The following is a 20222-nucleotide window of genomic DNA, read 5'->3' as shown; positions in this document are numbered from 1 at the left end:
CTGAGTAAGCATACTGGACAATTCACTAACATTCCACCTATCCTTAATAGTGTTATAGTTAATTTGAACAGATCCATACTTAGGAGGTAACGAGTTTAGAATAAACTGAATCAAGAAGGAGTCACCCACATTTATCCCCAAGGTCTGAAGTCTTGCTGCAATGTTAGTCATGATATGATTTTGCATACTACGCGACCCATCAAACTTCATGGTCGTGAGTTCAGCCATTAGTGTACCAGCAAAAAACTTATCTGCAGAACGAAAATGTTTTTCACAAACTTCAAGTATTCCCTGGCACTTTCTGTTTGTGGAATAGTACTCTTAATGTTGTTGGCAATATTCATTCGCATAAACATAAGGCTTAGCCTGTTAGAGCATTCCCATGCTTTATGGAAAGACTTCTCATCCGCACTGCTCGAATCAGTAATGGCAGCGAGCTTATCATTCATCAGAGCCAAGTCAAGATCCATCACACCTAAGTGGAACTGGACTTGTTCACGCCATTCAAAGAAGTTTAATCCGTTGAATACAGTAACAGACGAAGCAAGTGAATGAAAAAGAATAACTGCAAAATAGATAATACATGCTCACAAATCAATATGGATTCAACAAAATAGTTAAAGCATATCGCAATTCTCTTTTGGGTAAATACTACGACACACTATCATAATTTAAATGTCATTTAGTTTTTAATAGGTAATTAAATATTTTTAACCAAATATATATATGTCATCTTTGGACAGACAATATATATTTGACTAAGAATATTAATTTACCTCATCATATTCACTATTCATAGAATAATTGATTCACCTTTGGGTAAATCCTTAAGTTCTAGCAATAGTGAAAAATAATTTATCCACTAATTTTTAATTATAGGCATTTCATTAATTTCATGGATAAATTATAATTTTATGTATGCATATTTCTTAAACATACTAGTTTGGTCACTTTGGCGACTAACAAACTATATAAACATAAATGCACACATAAAATAAATATCAGAATATTTTATGCATGTGAATATTTTAAACAATTTAGTTTGATAACTTTGGTGACTAACAAACTATATGAACATCAGTACATACATAAAAATTAGATATTATGTATATATATATTTTAAACATTCTATATAACTTTAAAACACATACATTAGTCATTACACAGTATAAGAACCAAATAATAATTAATGCATAATGTGAGATCTCCGTGAAGCTTAGCATTCAAGAAAATCTTTTAGGAGTAAAACTTTATTTCCTTAATGTCCCTAAGATACCAGTAACTTTACTTTTATAATCTAGAAAGTAACAATAATTTTGTAGTCGAAATCTTAACAAAATATAAATAGTAATGTATTACAAACAATCTAGGCCGAAACTGATATGGGTAATAATTAAGAGACAATACGATCATCATGTAAACAAACAATAAGTCACCACCACACAAAACTTAAATTCCAGTACTCATATTTTCTTTGAAATTGATAAACTAAGAAACAAGTAGATTAATATATCTCAGTATTCAAAGCACTCTGATTTTAACTTCATAATGGGCTAATGGGAGTTGAACGAATGCAAATCATTAATCGTCAAAGATTTTCTAATCTCGTTGGCTTAGAGATTGAATTCTCAATTGTACTGATTTAAACATCATGAGAAAATAAATATGTTCTTACAGTTTCGCTGAAAACTGTTCTTAACTAAAGCCACGGTGATTTCAATTGTACTAGTAAACGAAGATTACCAGTTTAAATATCCATTCTCATGATACCACATGTAGACATAAACTTTAATTGTATACCAGGATCTTGAACATGATAATCTTACACAAAGTCATTACAGAAAACATATCTGAATCGTAAGCCATCATCGTTAAGCGGAAGAGTTAATTAAATTGGTTTCTCGCCCCCTTGCTCTAGCTTTCGTTACCGCCGGCTTTAGTGATGGAAGAGAGAATAAAATATGGTAACCCTAATGGATGGGGAGAGGACCAATTTATAGAGGTTCTCATTTAATCTGATACGTCCATCAAGTAATCGATCGGACGGATAAGATTTGATCATTAATTAAATATTAATTATGGGTCTTAATCCTATTGGGCCACCAACAAATTAACGTAAGAAAATCTTACAAAAAATTCTCAAAACTCTCTACAAGGATCCTCTTATCTGGAATGGATTTTGTTTTAATTAAACGAATGGAGAGACATTTTGATCTTATCAATAGAAAAAACTTAAGTCAATAATAGGGATATAACATCAGAATCTGAAATTCAATTAACTCCAAAATTAAAATGAAGAGAGAAACAAAGCGTTAGATTCCTGTACCTAGATATAAAAAAGAACAAACACCAATGTGCGGGGCCAGCTGAAACGGCACCAAGTAGTACATAGAACTCCTCTCTCTATATATATATAAAACTGTTATAAAATAAAAGCAATGTAGTAAAATGTAAACAAGAAGAGATAGAGAAAATGGAGAAGTGTTTTCTTCTTTCACTTTGGTGTAATTTTTTATTGCAATTACATGGCCAGGTAAAGATGATGGACATAAAATAGGAAATTTAATCTTTAAGTTATTCACAACATGAGCATCCAATGTAGCATCCAATGTAGTATCCAATGTAGTATCCAAAGTAGTATCCAATGTACAAACTATTCATAACACTCCCCCTTGGATGTCCATGTAAGATAATGTGCCTCATTAAAAACTTACAAAAAAAATATTGGGATGTACATAGTTATTTATAATATGCATTACTTGCTGCCTCATTAAAAACCTTACCAGGAAAACTCAGTGGGACAAAACCTTAGTTAAGGAAAAGAGTGCAGCGTGTAGTTACTCCCCCTGATGAAAAATCACTTAATGTCTCGAAGACGACGCATTCCAATCTTATATATCAGCTTTTCAAATATTGAGGTTGGCAATGCCTTAGTGAACAGATCAGCCAAATTATCACTTGAATGAACTTGTTGTACATCTATTTCACCATTCTTCTGAAGATCATGAGTGAAAAAGAATTTCGGTGAAATGTGTTTTGTTCTATCTCCTTTGATATATCCTCCTTTCAATTGAGCTATGCATGCAGCATTGTCTTCATACAATATTGTTGGAATCTTCTCTTTCGAAGAAAGACCACATGTTTGCTGAATGTGTTGAGTTATAGATCTTAACCAAACGCATTCTCGACTTGCTTCGTGAATGGCTATTATCTCTGCATGATTTGAAGAAGTAGCAACCATAGTTTGTTTTGTCGAACGCCATGATATGGTTGTACCTCCACTTGTAAATAAATAGCCTGTCTGAGATCGACCTTTGTGTGGATCAGACAAATATCCTGCATCTGCATAACCAATCAATGATGGCTTGGATTCATTTGAATAAAATAAACCCATATCAATGGTCCCTTGGAGGTATCTGAATATATGTTTAATACCATTCCAGTGTCTTTGTATTGGCGAAGTACTAAATCTTTCCAATAAGCTTACTGAGAAAGCTATATCTGGTCGGGAATTATTGGCAAGATACATTAATGCCCCAATTGCACTAAGATATGGTACTTCGGCACCAAGAAGCTCTTCATCATTTTCATGAGGTCGGAATGGATTTTTCTTTATATCAAGTGATCTCACAACCATCGGGGTACTCAATGGATGTGCTTTATCCATATAGAATCGCTTTAAAATCTTTTCGGTGTATGTCGATTGATGGACAAATATTCCATCTTTTATATACTCAATTTGTAGACCAAGACAAAATTTTGTCTTTCCAAGATCTTTCATTTCAAATTCTTTCTTCAAACAGTCTACTGTTTTTGGAAGCTCCCCAGGAGTTCCAATGATATTTAAATCATCAACATACACGGCGATTATAACAAATTCAGATCCAGACCTTTTTATAAAGACACAGGGACAAATTGGATCATTCTTGTACCCTTCTTTCAACAGGTATTCACTCAGGCGATTGTACCACATACGTCCTGATTGTTTCAATCCGTATAAAGATTTCTGAAGCTTTATTGAACAAGTTTCTCGAAAATTTTTATATGCTTCTGGCACTTTAAATCCCTCAGGTACTTTCATAAAAATTTCGTTGTCTAATGATCCATACAAATAGGCTGTAATAACATCCATTAGATGCATATCAAGTTTTTCTTGTACTGCCATATTTATGAGATGCCTGAAGGTGATAGCATCCACCACAAGAGAATATGTCTCCATATAATCAATTCCAGGCCTTTGGAAAAACCCTTGTGCCACAAGTCGTGCTTTATATCTAACGACTTCATTTTTATCATTTCGTTTTCGCACAAAAACCCATTTATACCCTACTGGCTTTATGCCTTCAGTGTTCGAACTATGGGTCCGAAGACTTCATGTTTTCCAAGTGAAGTTAACTCTGCCTGGATAGCGTCTTTCCATTTTGGCCAATCATTTCTCTGTCTACATTCATTGACAAATTTTGGTTCATGATCCTCATCTTGTTGCATTATTTCAACAGCAACATTATAAGCAAAAATGTTATCGATAATAATATTATTTCGGTTCCATCTTTTCCTGGTTGAGACGTAACTTATTGATATCTCTTCATTTTCATTATTTTTAGGTACCTGGACCTCCCCTAAGGTCTTATCATTTGTTACGTCTTGGGGCTCTTCTTGAGCCACTACCTCTGTGTTATGTTCACTTTGATCACTTGCTCATTTTCTTCTTCGAGGATTTTTATCTTTAGAACCGATTGGTCTACCACGTTTCAAGCATGGATTAGACTCATTTGCTTTAATTAATTGTTCTGTCGGGATATCAACTCGAATTGGAGCATTAGCAGCTGGAATATGTGACTTAATCACCCTTGGTAGGTTAGTGAATGCATCTGGCAATTGATTTGCAATATTTTATAAATGAATAATCTTTTGAACCTCTTGTTCACATTGATTTGTTCGAGGATCTAAATGAGACAGTGATAATGCATTCCAATCTATCTTCTTTTTCAGCTGCTTATTTTCTCCCCCTAATGTTGGATATACTGATTCATTAAAATGGCAATCAGAAAATCTTGCCGTAAATAAATCTCCAATCATCGGCTCTAGATATTTTATAATAGAAGGAGATTCATATCCAACATATATCTCCAACCTTCTTTGAGGACCCATCTTTGTGCGTTGTGGTGGAGCAATTGGAACATATATCGCACAACCAAAGATCCTAAGATGAGAAATATTTGGCTCCTGACCAAAAGTCAATTGCAATGGGGAGACTTTATGATAACTTGTGGGCCTTATCCGCACAAGTGCTGCTGCGTGCAAAATAGCATGACCCCATACTGAAATGGGAAGTTTTGTTATCATAAGCATTGGTCTAGCAATTAATTGGAGGCGTTTGATCAATGATTCTACTAGACCATTTTGTGTATGAACATGAGCAACCGAATGCTCAATTGTTATCCCAGTTGAAATACAATAATCATTAAAGGCTTGGGATGTAAACTCACCGGCATTATCAAGACGAATTGTCTTAATTGCATAATTTGAAAATTGTGCTCTTAGCTTTATTATTTGAGCCAACAATCTCGCAAATGCCATATTGCGAGTTGATAGTAAGCACACATGTGACCATCTTATAGATGCATCTACCAAAACCATATAATATTTGAATGTTCCACATGGAGGGTGAATGAGACCACATATATCACTCTGTTTACGTTCCAGAAATGCAGGGGATTGCATCCTAACTTTAATAGTTGATGGTCTAATAATTAATTTTCCTTGGGAACACGCAGCACAAGAGAATTCCTTAAATTGAAGAATCTTCTGATTCTTCATTGCATGTCCATGTGAATTCTCAATTATTTTGCGCATCATATTAGAACCAGGATGGCCCAACCGGTCATGCCAAATAATAAAATTATCTTGATTAGTAAACTTCTTGTTTACTACGACATGTGTTTCAATCCTGCTAATACTTGTGTAGTATAAGCCGGAGGAAAGAGAAGGTAATATTTCAAGCACATATTTCTTACCGGACATTATTGTAGTTATATAAAGATATTCATTCTTTTCATCATTTGTAGTCTCAATATGATAGCCATTTTGGCGAATATCTTTGAAACTTAATAAGTTTCTTTGAGATTTACTACAATATAGTGTTTCATCAATAGCCAAATTTATTCCTCCTGGTAGTAATAAATTGGATCTTCCAGAACCTTCAATTAATCTTGTACTACCGGATATTATATTAACATTCGCTTCTTTCATTACCAAATAAGAGAAATATCTCTTATCTTTTAAAATAGTGTGTGTTGTAGCACTATCCAGAAGACATATATCATCTTTATTAATCTTGAGTCCAACTGAAGACTGAGGAATTTTCATATTCTTCATAAAAAAGACAAATAATACATCATAAGAAATATGAAAGACAAGCAGGAAAAAAACATTAAGAAATACATTAGAAATGTAGAAACTAGCAACACATGATGCATTAGGAAAATACACTCAAGAAAAATAAACTAGTTGCAAACATAAACATAACAACTTTTATAGTTTCATTCCCCAGTAAGATGATTAGTTCTTCAGTCAATATCCTCAAAGAAGTCCCCAACTTCTAAATGAGTAATATTTGTTAGGCCTTCAAAATCATCATCTTTATATGCAAGATGTGCCTTAGAATCATATTTATTTGAGGGACCTGCTTCATCATCATTATTTTGAAAGGTCAAGTGTGCCTCCACATTATTTTCTTTTTTCTTGAGGGAGACTTGATAAAGTTTGACAAAATGTTCTGGCGTACGACAAATGTGTGCCCAATGACCTCTCATACCACATCGGTGACACATACTAGCTTTACCTTTTGAATGATTAATTTGAGAACCCTTATCGTTCTCCAATTTATTTCCACCATAATGACGATAATTGTTTCGCCCCCTGCCACGTCCACGTTTACGACCATGTCCACGACCACGGTAATTATTTTGTTTTCTTTCAAACTTATCATATGTTGCTACAGCATTCACTTCCGTAAATGGAGCTGACCCAGTGGGACGGGCTTCATGATTTTTCATTAATAGAGTATTATTCTGCTCAGCCACAAGTAGGCATGTGATTAACTCAAAATATTTCTTAAAACCTTTTTCACGGTATTGTTGTTGTAGCACCACATTTGAAGCGTGAAAAGTAGAAAATGTTTTTTCCAATAAGTCCTCATCTGTGATAGTGTCTCCACATAACTTTAATAGAGAACTTACTTTAAAGATAGCAGAATTATACTCACTTACGGTTTTAAAGTCTTGCAACCTTAAATGTATCCACTCATACCGAGCTTTCGGTAATACCGTAAGTTTTAGGTGGTCATATCGATCCTTCAAATTAATCCATAATTCAAGTGGATCTTTTACGGTTAAATATTCAGTTTTTAACCCTTCATGTAGATGATGACGAAGGAAAATCATGGCCTTCGCTTTATCCTGATTTGATGCTTCATTTCCTTGTATAATAGTATTTCCAAGACCTTTAGCGTCAAGGTGAATTTCAGCATCAAGAACCCATGATAAATAGTTCCTCCCGGTGATGTCAAGTGCCACAAATTCAAGTTTTGATAAATTTGACATAGTGAAAACTTAATAAAATATGGCTCAACTTAGCGGGAGTTAAGAATAAAATTAGAGTTTCGTGCTGATAACGTGTTATAAAATAAAAGCAATGCAGTAAAATGTAAACAAGAAGAGATGGAGAGAATGGAGAAGTGTTTTCTTCTTTCACTTTGGTGTAATTTTTCATTGCAATTACATGGTCTTTTATAGGCATAAAAAGTAAAGATGATGGACATAAAATAGGAAATTTAATCTTTAAGTTATTCACAACATGAGCATCCAATGTAGCATCCAATGTAATATCCAATGTAGTATCCAAAGTAGTATCCAATGTACAAACTATTCATAACAAAAAAGTAATTTTGCAGAAGCATTTTATTCAGAAACAAGAGAGAAACATGGATATGATCAAAGTTGGCCCAGTGGGGAGAAGTGGTGGAACCATTTGGGATTATAAGGGACGAGACCAAGTCGCTGGGGTTCTTGGTTCATACAACAAAAACGCAATTCTTTCACTTCAGTTCCTGTACTATGAGAATAGCAAGTTAGTTCCGTCAAATAAACATGGTTTTGATACATGTACTCAAAGCTCGTGTGCAGTTGTTTTTGATTATCCATTAGAATTTCTTACTTCGATCAGTGGTTCCTTCAAATCTCTTAATTCGCTCAGTAGTCCCTTCAAATCAATTTTGAACACTATAAAATTTGGGACACACAAGGGTTCCTATGGACCATTTGGGACCCCTTCTACTACTGATGGTGACAAGGACTTCAACTTTCAGACAGGAAATCATCGGCTAGCTTTTCGGTGGTTTTCATGGCGCACTGAGTGTTCGTCTAACATTGAGAGTATTGGGGTCTATGTGAAGACCATAATATCCCCTATGATCAATTTGAAACATCCAAGAGTAAAATCTGAAAAGGAAGAATATTAACTCAAGATTCTTCCCTATGATCAATGGTTTGATAAAATATTTTATGTACAACTGGGATTCAATTACTTAATCTTCGACATTGTACACCTTTTCAATATTATCCTGCAAATCAAGCGGGTGTGGGACATAATTCATCTTTCAACCCTTATTTATGAAGACCTAATGAACAGTATAATCTCGCTATGCTAAAATCTACGTATATTGTTTTCTTGGCCATTGTTATGCACTTATTTAGTCGTACAAGAAATGTTTACTATGATACATTCTCTTAATTGTTTTCTTGACCTTTTGTGTTTACGTTGTTGCCGGTTCTTCGACTCTATATATATCAAACTACAAGGAGTATATGCCTAAAACCTCATACGCCAAATTAAATAATGGTGTTTGTATAAAAAGTAATCCCGAAAAGGTAGTGTTGATTGTTAATGCAACCTATCCCAAGTCGTATTTGCATGAAAAAACTGAACGGCCGAGGTTTAGAGATCAAAGAAAGAAAATCATACACTTCGTTAAAAAAAAATTATTTTTACTCTGTTCTTTATTTATTAAGTTTAACAATAGAAAATCATGCACGTACGTCGTCAAAATAAGTTAACAAGAGTTGGCTGGGTCAATTGGGTGAGTGATTTCCAACATGGGGGACTTGGAATTGGTTTCCCTCACAAGCATCCTCTTCGGTCAGAGTTTGTCGTACCGGGCTTGCCAAGTGCGGTTTACATCTTGTGTGGTTTACGAGCTATTACACAATGAGCAGGTTATCCAGTGCGCACCCAAAGGGTAGCGACTACGAGTTATCTTGAGAATTTCCCCCCAAAAAAATAGAAAATTGTTTTACGTTATCTTTTATCTCAAAGGCAATAAGGAGAGAGGCATACAAGTAGCAAGCAATGCATATTTCTTGTAACATATAATAATGTTGTTTTTTTGCAATCATAAGTCCTCTAGTTTAATTTAGGGGCTCTCAAACCTTCTGGTAGAGCTTTTCCGCGACTTGTTTGAGTTGTTTTCACGTGATTTCTCATGCATAAGGTCGAATAAGTGTTTCCAGTTCCCTAGCCTATATGCTTAAGTGCAATTTCAAATCTGTAAAAATTAATTGTTCTGTTTTATTTTTGAATTTCTAGTAATGGCTAAATTTGTTGAAACCAAATATATATTAGATGATGAAAATAAATGGTTCTATTTTCGCAGATTTTTTCTGTCCGAAGACGAAAGAAAATGAATACTCATATTCTACCCTAAGATTTGAGTACGTGGTCTAATGCAATTCTTAGTCTCATTTTATCCTAAGATTCGAATTACATTCTAAAGCAATCTTTGAACCCCTTTTACCGCTAAAATATACTTTTCCTTTACGTCAAGAGGATTCTGTTAGCTTCAAGGTTTCACGTATTATTTTTTATGATAATAAATTAGTATAATGTCACGACCCTAACCCCGAACCTAGTCATGATGGCGCCTCTCGTGAAGACAAGGCCAGCCAATTAGACCCAATTCACTTTTTAAAACAGTTAAACAATATAAGAGCAGTCTAAACATGATTTAATGATAATAAGCAGCGGATATACAACCCAACACAGCCCTAACCGGGGTGTCACAAGTCACGAGCATCTACTAGGGTATTGATACAACTGAAGGTCTGAAGTGTACAAATACAGTCTAATGAAATGAAGAGAGAGAAAAGCAATGCTGCAAACGTCGGCAGCTACCTTGCTAAACTCTGATGACTCTACCTCCGATCAGCCAAAACATACCTGAATCTGCACACAAGGTGCAGGGAGTAATGTGAGTACTCCGACTTAGTGAGTAATAATAATAAATGAAGACTGAAGGCAAGAAATCACGTAAAACATATCAAGATGTTGTATAGAAGCAGTCCAAAACCAGTAAGAAAGCAGTGAAGCTGTAAAAATCTCTTTAAAATATTTTGGCTCAATTTAAACTTCTTTGAAAATGACTTTTCCAACAGTTACGCAAATGAATGCCAAAAATAGTTAGTCAGATCAGCACAAAAATCCGCCTCTCGGGCACAAATACCATAGTTTAACAGGTAAAATGACAAGTAAATATGAAAGATAAACATAAAAAGGTTCGCCCCTCGGGCACAATGTCAACAACTTCGCCCCTCGGGCAATATCTCAGAACAATACCAGCCCCTCGGGCAATCACATAGAATGGTACCAGCCCCTCGGGCAATCACATAGAACAATACCAGCCCCTCGGGCTATCGCATAGTACAATATCAGCCCCTCGGGCTATATCTTACATCACAATGGTACCCGCGCTCACTGGAGGTGTATAGACTCTGGGAGGGGCCCCTTACGACCCAAGCGCAATATCAAGCCATCTCGTGGCATCAAATCTAGGCCCTGGGCCTCATATCAGTCAAGCCACCCCGTGGCGTATATATGTATCTCAGGCCCTTGGCCTCATAAACAATATCAATAAGCCATCTCGTGACGTACATATCTCAGGCCCTCGGCCTCAATCAGTATCAGTGTTTCCTCACAACTAGGTCATCGGCCTTACAAAGTCAAAAATACCCACAAGCCCCTCGGGCATTAGTAAAACAGTATTTCTCATCCCAAAACATCATTTAAAATATCATTTAAGTCTCAAAACGGAGTAAAATGGCTGAGTGGTAAAACAATGGAAAATAGCATGACTGAGTTTAATTAATAAGTCAAAGCAGTGAGGAAATAGTAATAAAAATTTCCGAAAGTTCAAATAGTTGGCACGAAGCCCAAATATGGCAATCAGCCCAAATCATGATGATAACAAATAAGTTTCAGTCAAATACGCGGTAAAATCATCAATCGGGACGAACCAAGTCACAATCCCCAATAGTGCACGACCACACGCTCGTCATCAAGTGTGTGTCTCACCTCAATATAGCACTACGATGTGCAATCCGGGGTTTCAAACCCTCATAGCATCATTTACGATCATTACTCACCTCTATCCGGTCCGAACTCTAGCCCGCGATGCCTTTGCCTCTTGAATCGGCCTCCGGATGCTCCAAATTTAGTCAAAATTAGTACCAAACCATCAAAATTTGCTAAGGGAACAAAGCCCACTTGAAAATAATCAAATTACCACAAAATTTCTGAAATTGGTCAAACCCGACCCCGGGCCCACATCTCGGAATTTGACAAAATTCATAAAACTAGAATCCTTATACTCTCACGAGTCTAACCATACAAAAATTATCCAATTCCGATACTATTTGGTCCTTCAAATCATCATTTTACATTTTTGAAAGATTTTTCAATTTCTTCCCAAATTACATCCCAAATCACGAATTAAATGATGAATTCAATGATAGATTCATGTACTCTAGCCAAATCTGAGTTAGAATCACTTACCCCAGTGAATTTCTTGAAAAACCTTCGAAAAATCGCCAAAATCCGAGCTCTCTAGGTCAAAATATCAAATAAAACTCAAAACCTCATATTTATAGAGTACCCCATGGATTTCCAGCTCTGCGGACTGCACAAAATCGATCGCGGTCCTCACAAAACCAGTGCGGTCCGCACAAAAACGACCGCGGCCGCACAGGTTTTCTTTTGCAGTGACAGGCTTTAGTATTTTGGCCATAGCTTTCGCTACATATGTCCAAATGCCTATTATAATATGTTTCTGAAAGCTAGATTCAAAGATCTACAACTTTTGTTTTTATTCGTCTCAAAATTCCTTGTAGTTCAAAAGATATGAGCTTCCGAAGTAGGACCAGTGTAATTTTCCTCACCGCGGCCGCACTTCATTTTGTGCGGTCCGCACAACACCTACCGCGGCCGCACTTCATTTTGTGCGGTCTGCACAGCACATACCACGGATGCACTTCTTTTTGTGCGGACCGCGCGGGTGAGTTTCGAGGCCTGCAACCCTTCTGGACCTGTTACAGCTATGATTTTCGGCCTAAAACATCCCAGAACCTACCCGGAACTCCCAGAACTTCAAACCAATTGTACCAACACATCTCATGACATCGTTCAAACTTGTACAAAACTTTGGAACGCTCACAACAACATCAAATCACCAATTTAACATAGGATTCAAGCCTAAGAACTCCAAGAACTCTTAAATTATGCTTTCGATCAGAAAGTCCATCAAACCTCGTTCGAATGACCTGAAATTTTGCACACACATCCCAAATGATACAACAAAGCTTCTGCGACTTCCGGAATTCCATTCCGACCCCTATATCAAAATCTCGCCTATCAACCGAAAATAGCCAAAATATCAACTTCGTCAATTCAAGCCTAAATCTTCTCTAAAACTCCAAACCCCATTCTGATCGCGCTCCTAAGTCACAAATCACCTAATGGAGCTAACCAAATCATAAAAATTCTGATCCGAGATCATATGCAAACAAGTCAAATCTTTCAAATTTTAAGCTTCAACTGAGAACTATTTCTTCCAAATTCATTCCAATTACCCTAAAAATCAAAATCAGCGATTTACATAAGTCATAATATATCACACGGGGCAAGTCATGCCCGAGAACTAGCGAGCAAAGTGCAAAATCTCAAAACAATCGGTCGGGTCGTTACATCCTCCCCCACTTAAACATATGTTCGTCCTCGAACGTGCCCAGAGTTGTTCCAAAAGCCAACCAATCACTGAATAACCTTACCATGCATATACCCGGGGGTGATCCCACATCACCCTATCTCATATAGGTCCGATAACACAATGAAACTGCATTTCCACATTCCAACCTAACCCATAAACCTTAGAACCACATTTCCACTCTTGAAATCATTCACAAGATTAGAATCTCACATCTATTTTCAGAATTAGCCCGAACAAGCTGTAATCACCCATACTTGCTCTCAGGTGCAATCACTTGATATACCACATAACTCAAACACTCGTAGTGATAACTTCTAATTACAACAGCTGCACATAACGCCCGAATACCAATAGAAAAACTCTTATCAACTAAAGTCCCACCCCAACACTTTCATATACTGCCAATGATCACTAAAACACACGGTAAACCATAACCATTTCCCAGATCAACCATTCAAGAAGCCACTCCTCTTTTGGCAAATACCACAGCAAATTTCTGAGTTGAAGCTCGATATTATCCTTCCAACATGCTGTAATCGAATCCGTTCATATCCATTAATGATCTCAATGATCTCCTCTAATCCAACACACTACTCTGGTGACATGACACATCAGTACAGGCCTAAGCCACCACTTGCATAATACGCGCACCAATAAGCAACAGTCAGAACATACCTTCAATCATGAAAATGACTTAAATGAAAGAGTTGTACCTCAAGCTCACCAGTACCACTACAACACAGGGCTGAGAACTCGTCTCACATCATAGGAACAGAACACACGAATCTAACCCGCAAGGTCATACCTCCATATAACTTTGCTGCGATGCGCGATCTTATCCAACACTGCTCTACATGAACCACCTCAAGTCACTATGCTTGAAATCGACAACCATGCACAACTTGATGTCTGGAACCAAAACAAATCATCATACCCACGGTAGAGCAAATAACCTACACCACACAAACCCGAAAGGACATAACCAATACACCATTCACCGAGTAACACCCAATTTCTCTTCCCGCTCGACTTCCACTATGAAAGCCCAATAGAACTGCACCCTAGGTGCCTATAATCGACAAATCACAACACCTCTCTCAGTAATACAATTCGGAGCCAACCAAGCCGACTCAAGTTAGAACACACATCCACATTGGCCTGCCAATGAACTCCTCATCAAGGAAATCATGAGGTTGTTCCTTCAACTCTTCTAACTCTGCCGGTGCCATACGATACGGTTTTCGGCATCAAATTAATACCGAAATCAATAATCTTGCCCGGCGGCATGCCCGGCCATAAGAACACATCCAAAAAGTCCCTCACCACCGGAGCCGAATCAATGGTAGAAGCCTCTGCACTGACACTTATCACGAAAGCCCACATAAGAAAGAAAATTCTTCCCAACCGTCCGCTAGGTCCTCAAAAATTAAAACCACTCCACTAGGACATACTCCGTCGAACCTCGCCACTCAATCCGCGGCATTTTCGCCATAGCCAACAACGCCTCCTTAGCGTAATAGTCCAAAATGGCACAACGCAGAGACAACCAGTATGAACCCAATATCATATCCAAAATCTAACATACCCAACAACGAAAGATCCGCTCGGGTCTCCAAACCCCGATAGTCGTTAAACAGTGCTGATACACACGACTCACAATTTAAACATAGCCTAAATGTGAGAACTTCCCTGCCTCCAAATCCATATGGCAAATGACTCAACACGCCTGACCCCAATTCCATCGTCTGAATGCATACCACACCTCAAATACCCAATCATTCCACGAAAGATACTCTGAAACTCCTCGGTGCCACCAAGCAAACTTGAACACCAGCCGTCGATCTAACAAGAAAGTGCCGCAATACTACAAAAGTACCATCAACTTAATCGCATTTCCTTTCCTAAAACATATACCCTCGTCAAGTCACTCCAACTAGCAATACCATTTCCTTAATCATCTGAAGGTCATCCCCCTAATCGTCTAAAGCTCATTTCTCTAATCGTCTGAAACTGCTCGTGCTGCCTAAGAATTTTATGACTTTCTGTTTAAAACTAAACCGTAACCTTACATACGCAAATCTCAATCCTCCACAATATACCGCATATACCATACCATCTTAGGATAACATGAGAATTTCATATCCCTTCCGAACCACAAGCAACTATGCACTCAACCAACCAAGAACTTTCCATTGAGCCCAACCTGGAAGAAAATCACTATACATTCCCTGCTCCTCACGCCAGCAGTGTCACACCTCCTTTTTTACTACACCCCCAGAAGTGGAATGTATAAGGGAGTTTTTTTCCACTTTAAGTGACAATCGAAACGGGATTTATTGTTAAAAGATTCAGAGTCACCACTTGGGAGATTTATGGTGTCCCAAGTCACCGGTTCAATCCCGAATTGAGGAAAAGCTTGACTCTGCTTAATAGTCCGCGAACCAGAAATCCGAGTAAGGAATTCTGTTAACCCGGGAGAAGGTGTTAGGCATTCCCGAGTTCCGTGGTTCTAGCACAGTCGCTCAAGTGTTGTATTCGACTTAATTATCTGATTTTAAATGATTTTGAACCTATGTGCAGATTTTAACTTTTAACCGCTTTTGTTCAATTTTTAAGAAGATTAAACGTGCCTTTGGATCGCGCCACATGAAATGCACCCGCAATCCTAAACACATTTTAGTCAACGTTTTTGGGATTTGGATTTGGGTCACATGAAATGCACATTCGAGTTTAAGGAAGTTAATTATTAAAATAACGCGCCTAAAGCAACTACATGTTTCAACTTTGCGAGGGCCATGGAAAATTCACTAATGGCACACCTCGATTTCTAAGGAGTTAAACTTAATTAAGTGAGGGTCCCTACGCAGACGCATTCAAGCTTGGGCTCACAATGAACCCAATATGTTAGTGAAAAAGAACGTTTAAGGACGTGTAGCAGGCTGTCGAGTCTGACATTGATCCTTCCACAATGGGGCCAATACTAAGTCGAATTCTTAGAACCAGCACTTGTGCACAATCAATTAACGGCCAATAAGTCGATACTACGTGAAAACAAGAAATTAGTTTAATCAAAGAATTATGAATTTTAACCATTTGGCACAAGTTAACCAACTTAAGCTTCCAATGCATTCTTTTGGGGTTTAATCTTCTATGAAAAAAATCCAGCAACAAACGAACAAGCTACTGGGCTCCCAAAATGAGCCCAAATAGCATTGATGTCCTATTCTTTCCTGCACATGGCCCGAGCTTACTGAATTATCATTGCAGAACAATGGAGACATAAAACAATTTTAGAGGGTACTAAAAGTGCATTCTTGACTTTAACTACCTGACATTCATGTTTAAATTCAGTCTTAAACCAAACTTATAAGACAAAACTCGAACTTAAACTCAATTAATTACTTTCTCAATATCAGTAATAACGAACTACATGAGATTGAACACTGTTTCATTTAAGTAGAATCAACATCCCAAGTTCTTAAAGAGCACAGGATTATATTGTACGACATGTTATTGACATAGGAAAACAAAGGTAGCATATGTAATCCAAGGCTTGTTACAAGACATCAAAGAAAATGGAAGAAACAGATGAAATAAGAAATCAAAAGGACTTGTATTCAATCAGGCTTTGGCTCAACACACATCTCCCTAAGCACTTGTTGATAATGGTTTGGGAAAATACTTGGATAAGTAAAAAAAACAAGAGCAGAATATCAAGCTGGTGATCAGAGGAAAGTAGCAATAGCAGAAACCAGCAGTGTAACAGTGCAGGAACCCAGATTCAAGCAATGAAACAGTAAAACCCAAACTACAACACTTGAAATAAGTTTCTGAATATCCAAAATTCAATCCATTTCAACCCAATTGCATGATTTTGTCATTTTCAATAGTGTTAATCAAGCAATGAAGATCAACAACCCAGAAACCAGACCAATTTCGAGTAGTTTTTAGCAGGGGAATGTAAGGAGTTCAAAAGTATTTTAGAACTTTCCAAAGAAGGCAACTGTTTCAGTTTTTTAGGATCTTTTTCTCTTTTTCCCCTTCCTTGAAATGCAAGGTAAGGTGCCTTATAGGCAAGCTATTAGGGTAGCCCTTAGGAAATCAGATTTTTCATTTTTACCCTTTTCATATTTTTGTTTTTGCTCAAAAGTCCTTAGCTTAGAACATCAGATTTCATGTAAGTCCCCACCCCAGCTTCCAAGAAGTTTCCTTAGGCAGTTACATCAAGATTCCCTAAGCCAATTACTCAGAATACCCCTCACACCCCTGCGTTTTACCCCATGAAACCAGACCAGATGGGTCAAACTTGACCCAAATTGAATCTTATAAGTCTGTAAATCCAAATTAAATCCCCTCTTGGGCTTTTTGATTTTTAAAGCCCAATTCAAACCAATAAAAAATTCACAATTTTAGGGACTGACCAAATTTGGGAATTCAACCCAATCAGAAAAACCCAAAAACCCTTTTAAAAGGAATCAGAAACAGAAGAGAAAATGGGAATGAACTAAATAACAAAACAAATGAACTAAACGTACTATTAAGCTAAATATGCAAAATGGGACAGACGGACAGATGAACCTATGATGAAGAGAAGAAAAGAGGATGCAGCAAAGAATAAAATGAAATCAAATGAAGAAAAAGAAAACATGCAAGACAAGGAAATGAAAAAGATACCTAACGAGGGCGGCCAAATCTTGAAATCAAACCCAGACCTTTGATTGTGGCCGAAATGAGCCTTAATTGTGTGTTTTCAAACGAAAACACACGAATAAGGTTAACTTCGACCTCAAATCTTCAATAAAACTCACAGATTCGAGTGTTGGGAATTTAGGGTTCATGTCTTTGAAATAAGATTCGAACAGTTCTGGGGAGATTCGACGAAAACGGAGTGGGGATTTGGAATGAGGGGGGCTTAGGGTTTATGTGGTGTTAATTTGGGGGTGATTGGAGGTAGCGCCGCCAGGCTCGAGGTGGGGAAATGGAGGCGGCAATCTAGGGTTTGTTTTGGTCTCTGAAGGAGAGTGAGTTGAGAGAGACGATGATAGAGGGGGTGTTTCGGACACTTATATAGTAAAATCAAACCAGTTCCGGACCGTTTGATCAATTGAGATCAACGGTCCAGATTAGAAATAACCGAAACGGGGTCATTTGGCTTGTTGGTGGGGGAACCGATTGGGGCGGATCTGGGCTTGACTTAAACGGGTTAATTGGGGAATTCTGGTTTGGGCTTGTGGGATTTGAGATTCAACAGGCCCAAATATCAAATCCTCTCTAATCCCTCTTATTTCTTTTTCTTTTTTTCAATTTCAAATCCCTTTTTTCAAATAAAAATAAAATTCTAAATTGATTCTTAAAACTAAATTAACCTACAAAATTATATTAATTACCCAACTAATAATTACCACAATAAATTAAAATCCAAATTGAAGGAAAAACTACCGAAATTCAAAATTAAAATTAAAAAGTGCAAAATAAACTATATTTGTAATTTTCCCCATTTTTATAAAACAACTAATTGCCAATTAATTCTAAAATATAGAATTAAATCCTAAAATGCAAATGCAACATATTTTGGTATTTTTTATTAATTAAACAAAAATAAAAATGCATAGACAAATGCAAACAATTATCAGAAAATGCCACAAAATCCACAAAAATTGCAAATAATGATAAGAAATTATTTTGTTTTGAATTTATGGGAGTAACTCATATAGGGCAAAAATCACGTGCTCACAAGCAGAAATATACATCTCTAACCATGGTAGAAATCGACAAGAATTCTCCGACTCCCCTTTGCACAACAAGTCCGTCAGGGTTGAATCTTCCTATCTCAGCCAACCTACGCAAGCCACTAAAACACAAGGGCATTGCCGCGAAATACCCGTAAGAACTCATTACCTCGAACACCCCCAAGGAACTAATCATATACTTACTATACCGATCCGGCCTACTACCAAGCTACCCTATCTATCCGAGTTCCCTTCTGATTTACCTTCAGCTTGATATCCCTCCTTGCTATATCATCACAATTCCTCAACCCAGACTTACCACACGGAACCCAAGCATAAAGCCACACCGTCTAAGGCTCATAAGCCGCTGAATACCTTTTTTTTAAGTGTTCCCCAAAGCCATTGCCTTCACCTTCCCGATACTGATGTATGGAATCCCATAATTAATATAGAAAATACCACAAGTCTTGCCATCTTCCACTGAAAACTCAGTTTCTAGCCATAAGTACAACTTGAAAGCCTCCAATTATTGCATGTAGAGTTTTGAACACAATAGGACCATTCTCTAGAGTCATCCACTCTACTCAAACCGCAGTTAGATTGATTAAACGAACCGAACAACCTGCGCTTCACTAGCACTCTGACACTGTAGAATGTGACCTCATTCCAATATAACCAAGCAACTTCCTACCCTATGCACCGAGCATTCCTTACCAACCACAACTCAAGTCATTCCTCGATTCTCGTACACCCATAAAGCATAACATAGCCTTTATTGAAATTTCCTTTACTCGAGCCATAACTGATTCACAAATACACCTCGAACTGGAACCATTAGAGCACATAATCGTGCAATCAACTATTTAATAGCGGACTCCCCCACTTGGCTCGAAGCCATAAATCAAAACACGCACCATAACTCATAACGCATACACTTTATTGCTGCCATAATACCATAGTGAGATTAAACTCAAACCTTCATAAACTCATGAAAACACAGACCATCTGGTACCTTGAATCTTCTGCAAGACTCGCATTTATTCCTTGCGACAGTCAAGCCCACTCTCTTAAGCGACTCAAAATTCAAATTTCAACACTTATATTTCACTTGTAAATGAGACCTTCTAAAAGACACATAAGGATCATACAACCTAGGAATACTTCGCAGGAGATAACCCACTTGTTTTGCCTCCAACTAACATTTCTGTATACCTTCCACCGTCATAAACTGTACGCAGTCACTTAGTCTTCCTGAGTCTGAATTCATACCGCAACATGAAATTTACTTCACTCTCAACTAGGAAACATGAAAAGATCCTTAACACGCCCATAACTCGGAGCTATACCTCAAATCACGATGGAATTCAAGCACCTAATAGTTCTTCTATCCTCCCGCA

General features: G+C 37.3%; 1 protein-coding gene across 1 annotated transcript; it reads left to right on the top strand.

Annotated features, from left to right (window-relative positions):
• The first annotated feature begins 7984 nt into the window (after positions 1–7984).
• LOC142161989 (inactive protein RESTRICTED TEV MOVEMENT 1-like) lies at positions 7985–8521 on the top strand. Its single transcript, XM_075218283.1, has one exon. It carries the CDS (start codon positions 7985–7987, stop codon positions 8519–8521), a length of 537 nt encoding a protein of 178 aa, XP_075074384.1.
• The last annotated feature ends 11701 nt before the right edge of the window (positions 8522–20222 follow it).

Source organism: Nicotiana tabacum, chromosome 7, assembly GCF_000715075.1.
Source record: "Nicotiana tabacum cultivar K326 chromosome 7, ASM71507v2, whole genome shotgun sequence".
Taxonomy (NCBI): Eukaryota; Viridiplantae; Streptophyta; class Magnoliopsida; order Solanales; family Solanaceae; genus Nicotiana; species Nicotiana tabacum.
This window is presented reverse-complemented; position numbering and strand designations above follow the sequence as displayed.

Excerpts from the sequence above, each read along its gene's own strand:
- LOC142161989 (XM_075218283.1), top strand. The coding sequence starts at position 7,985 with ATGGATATGATCAAAGTTGGCCCAGTGGGGAGAAGTGGTGGAACCATT.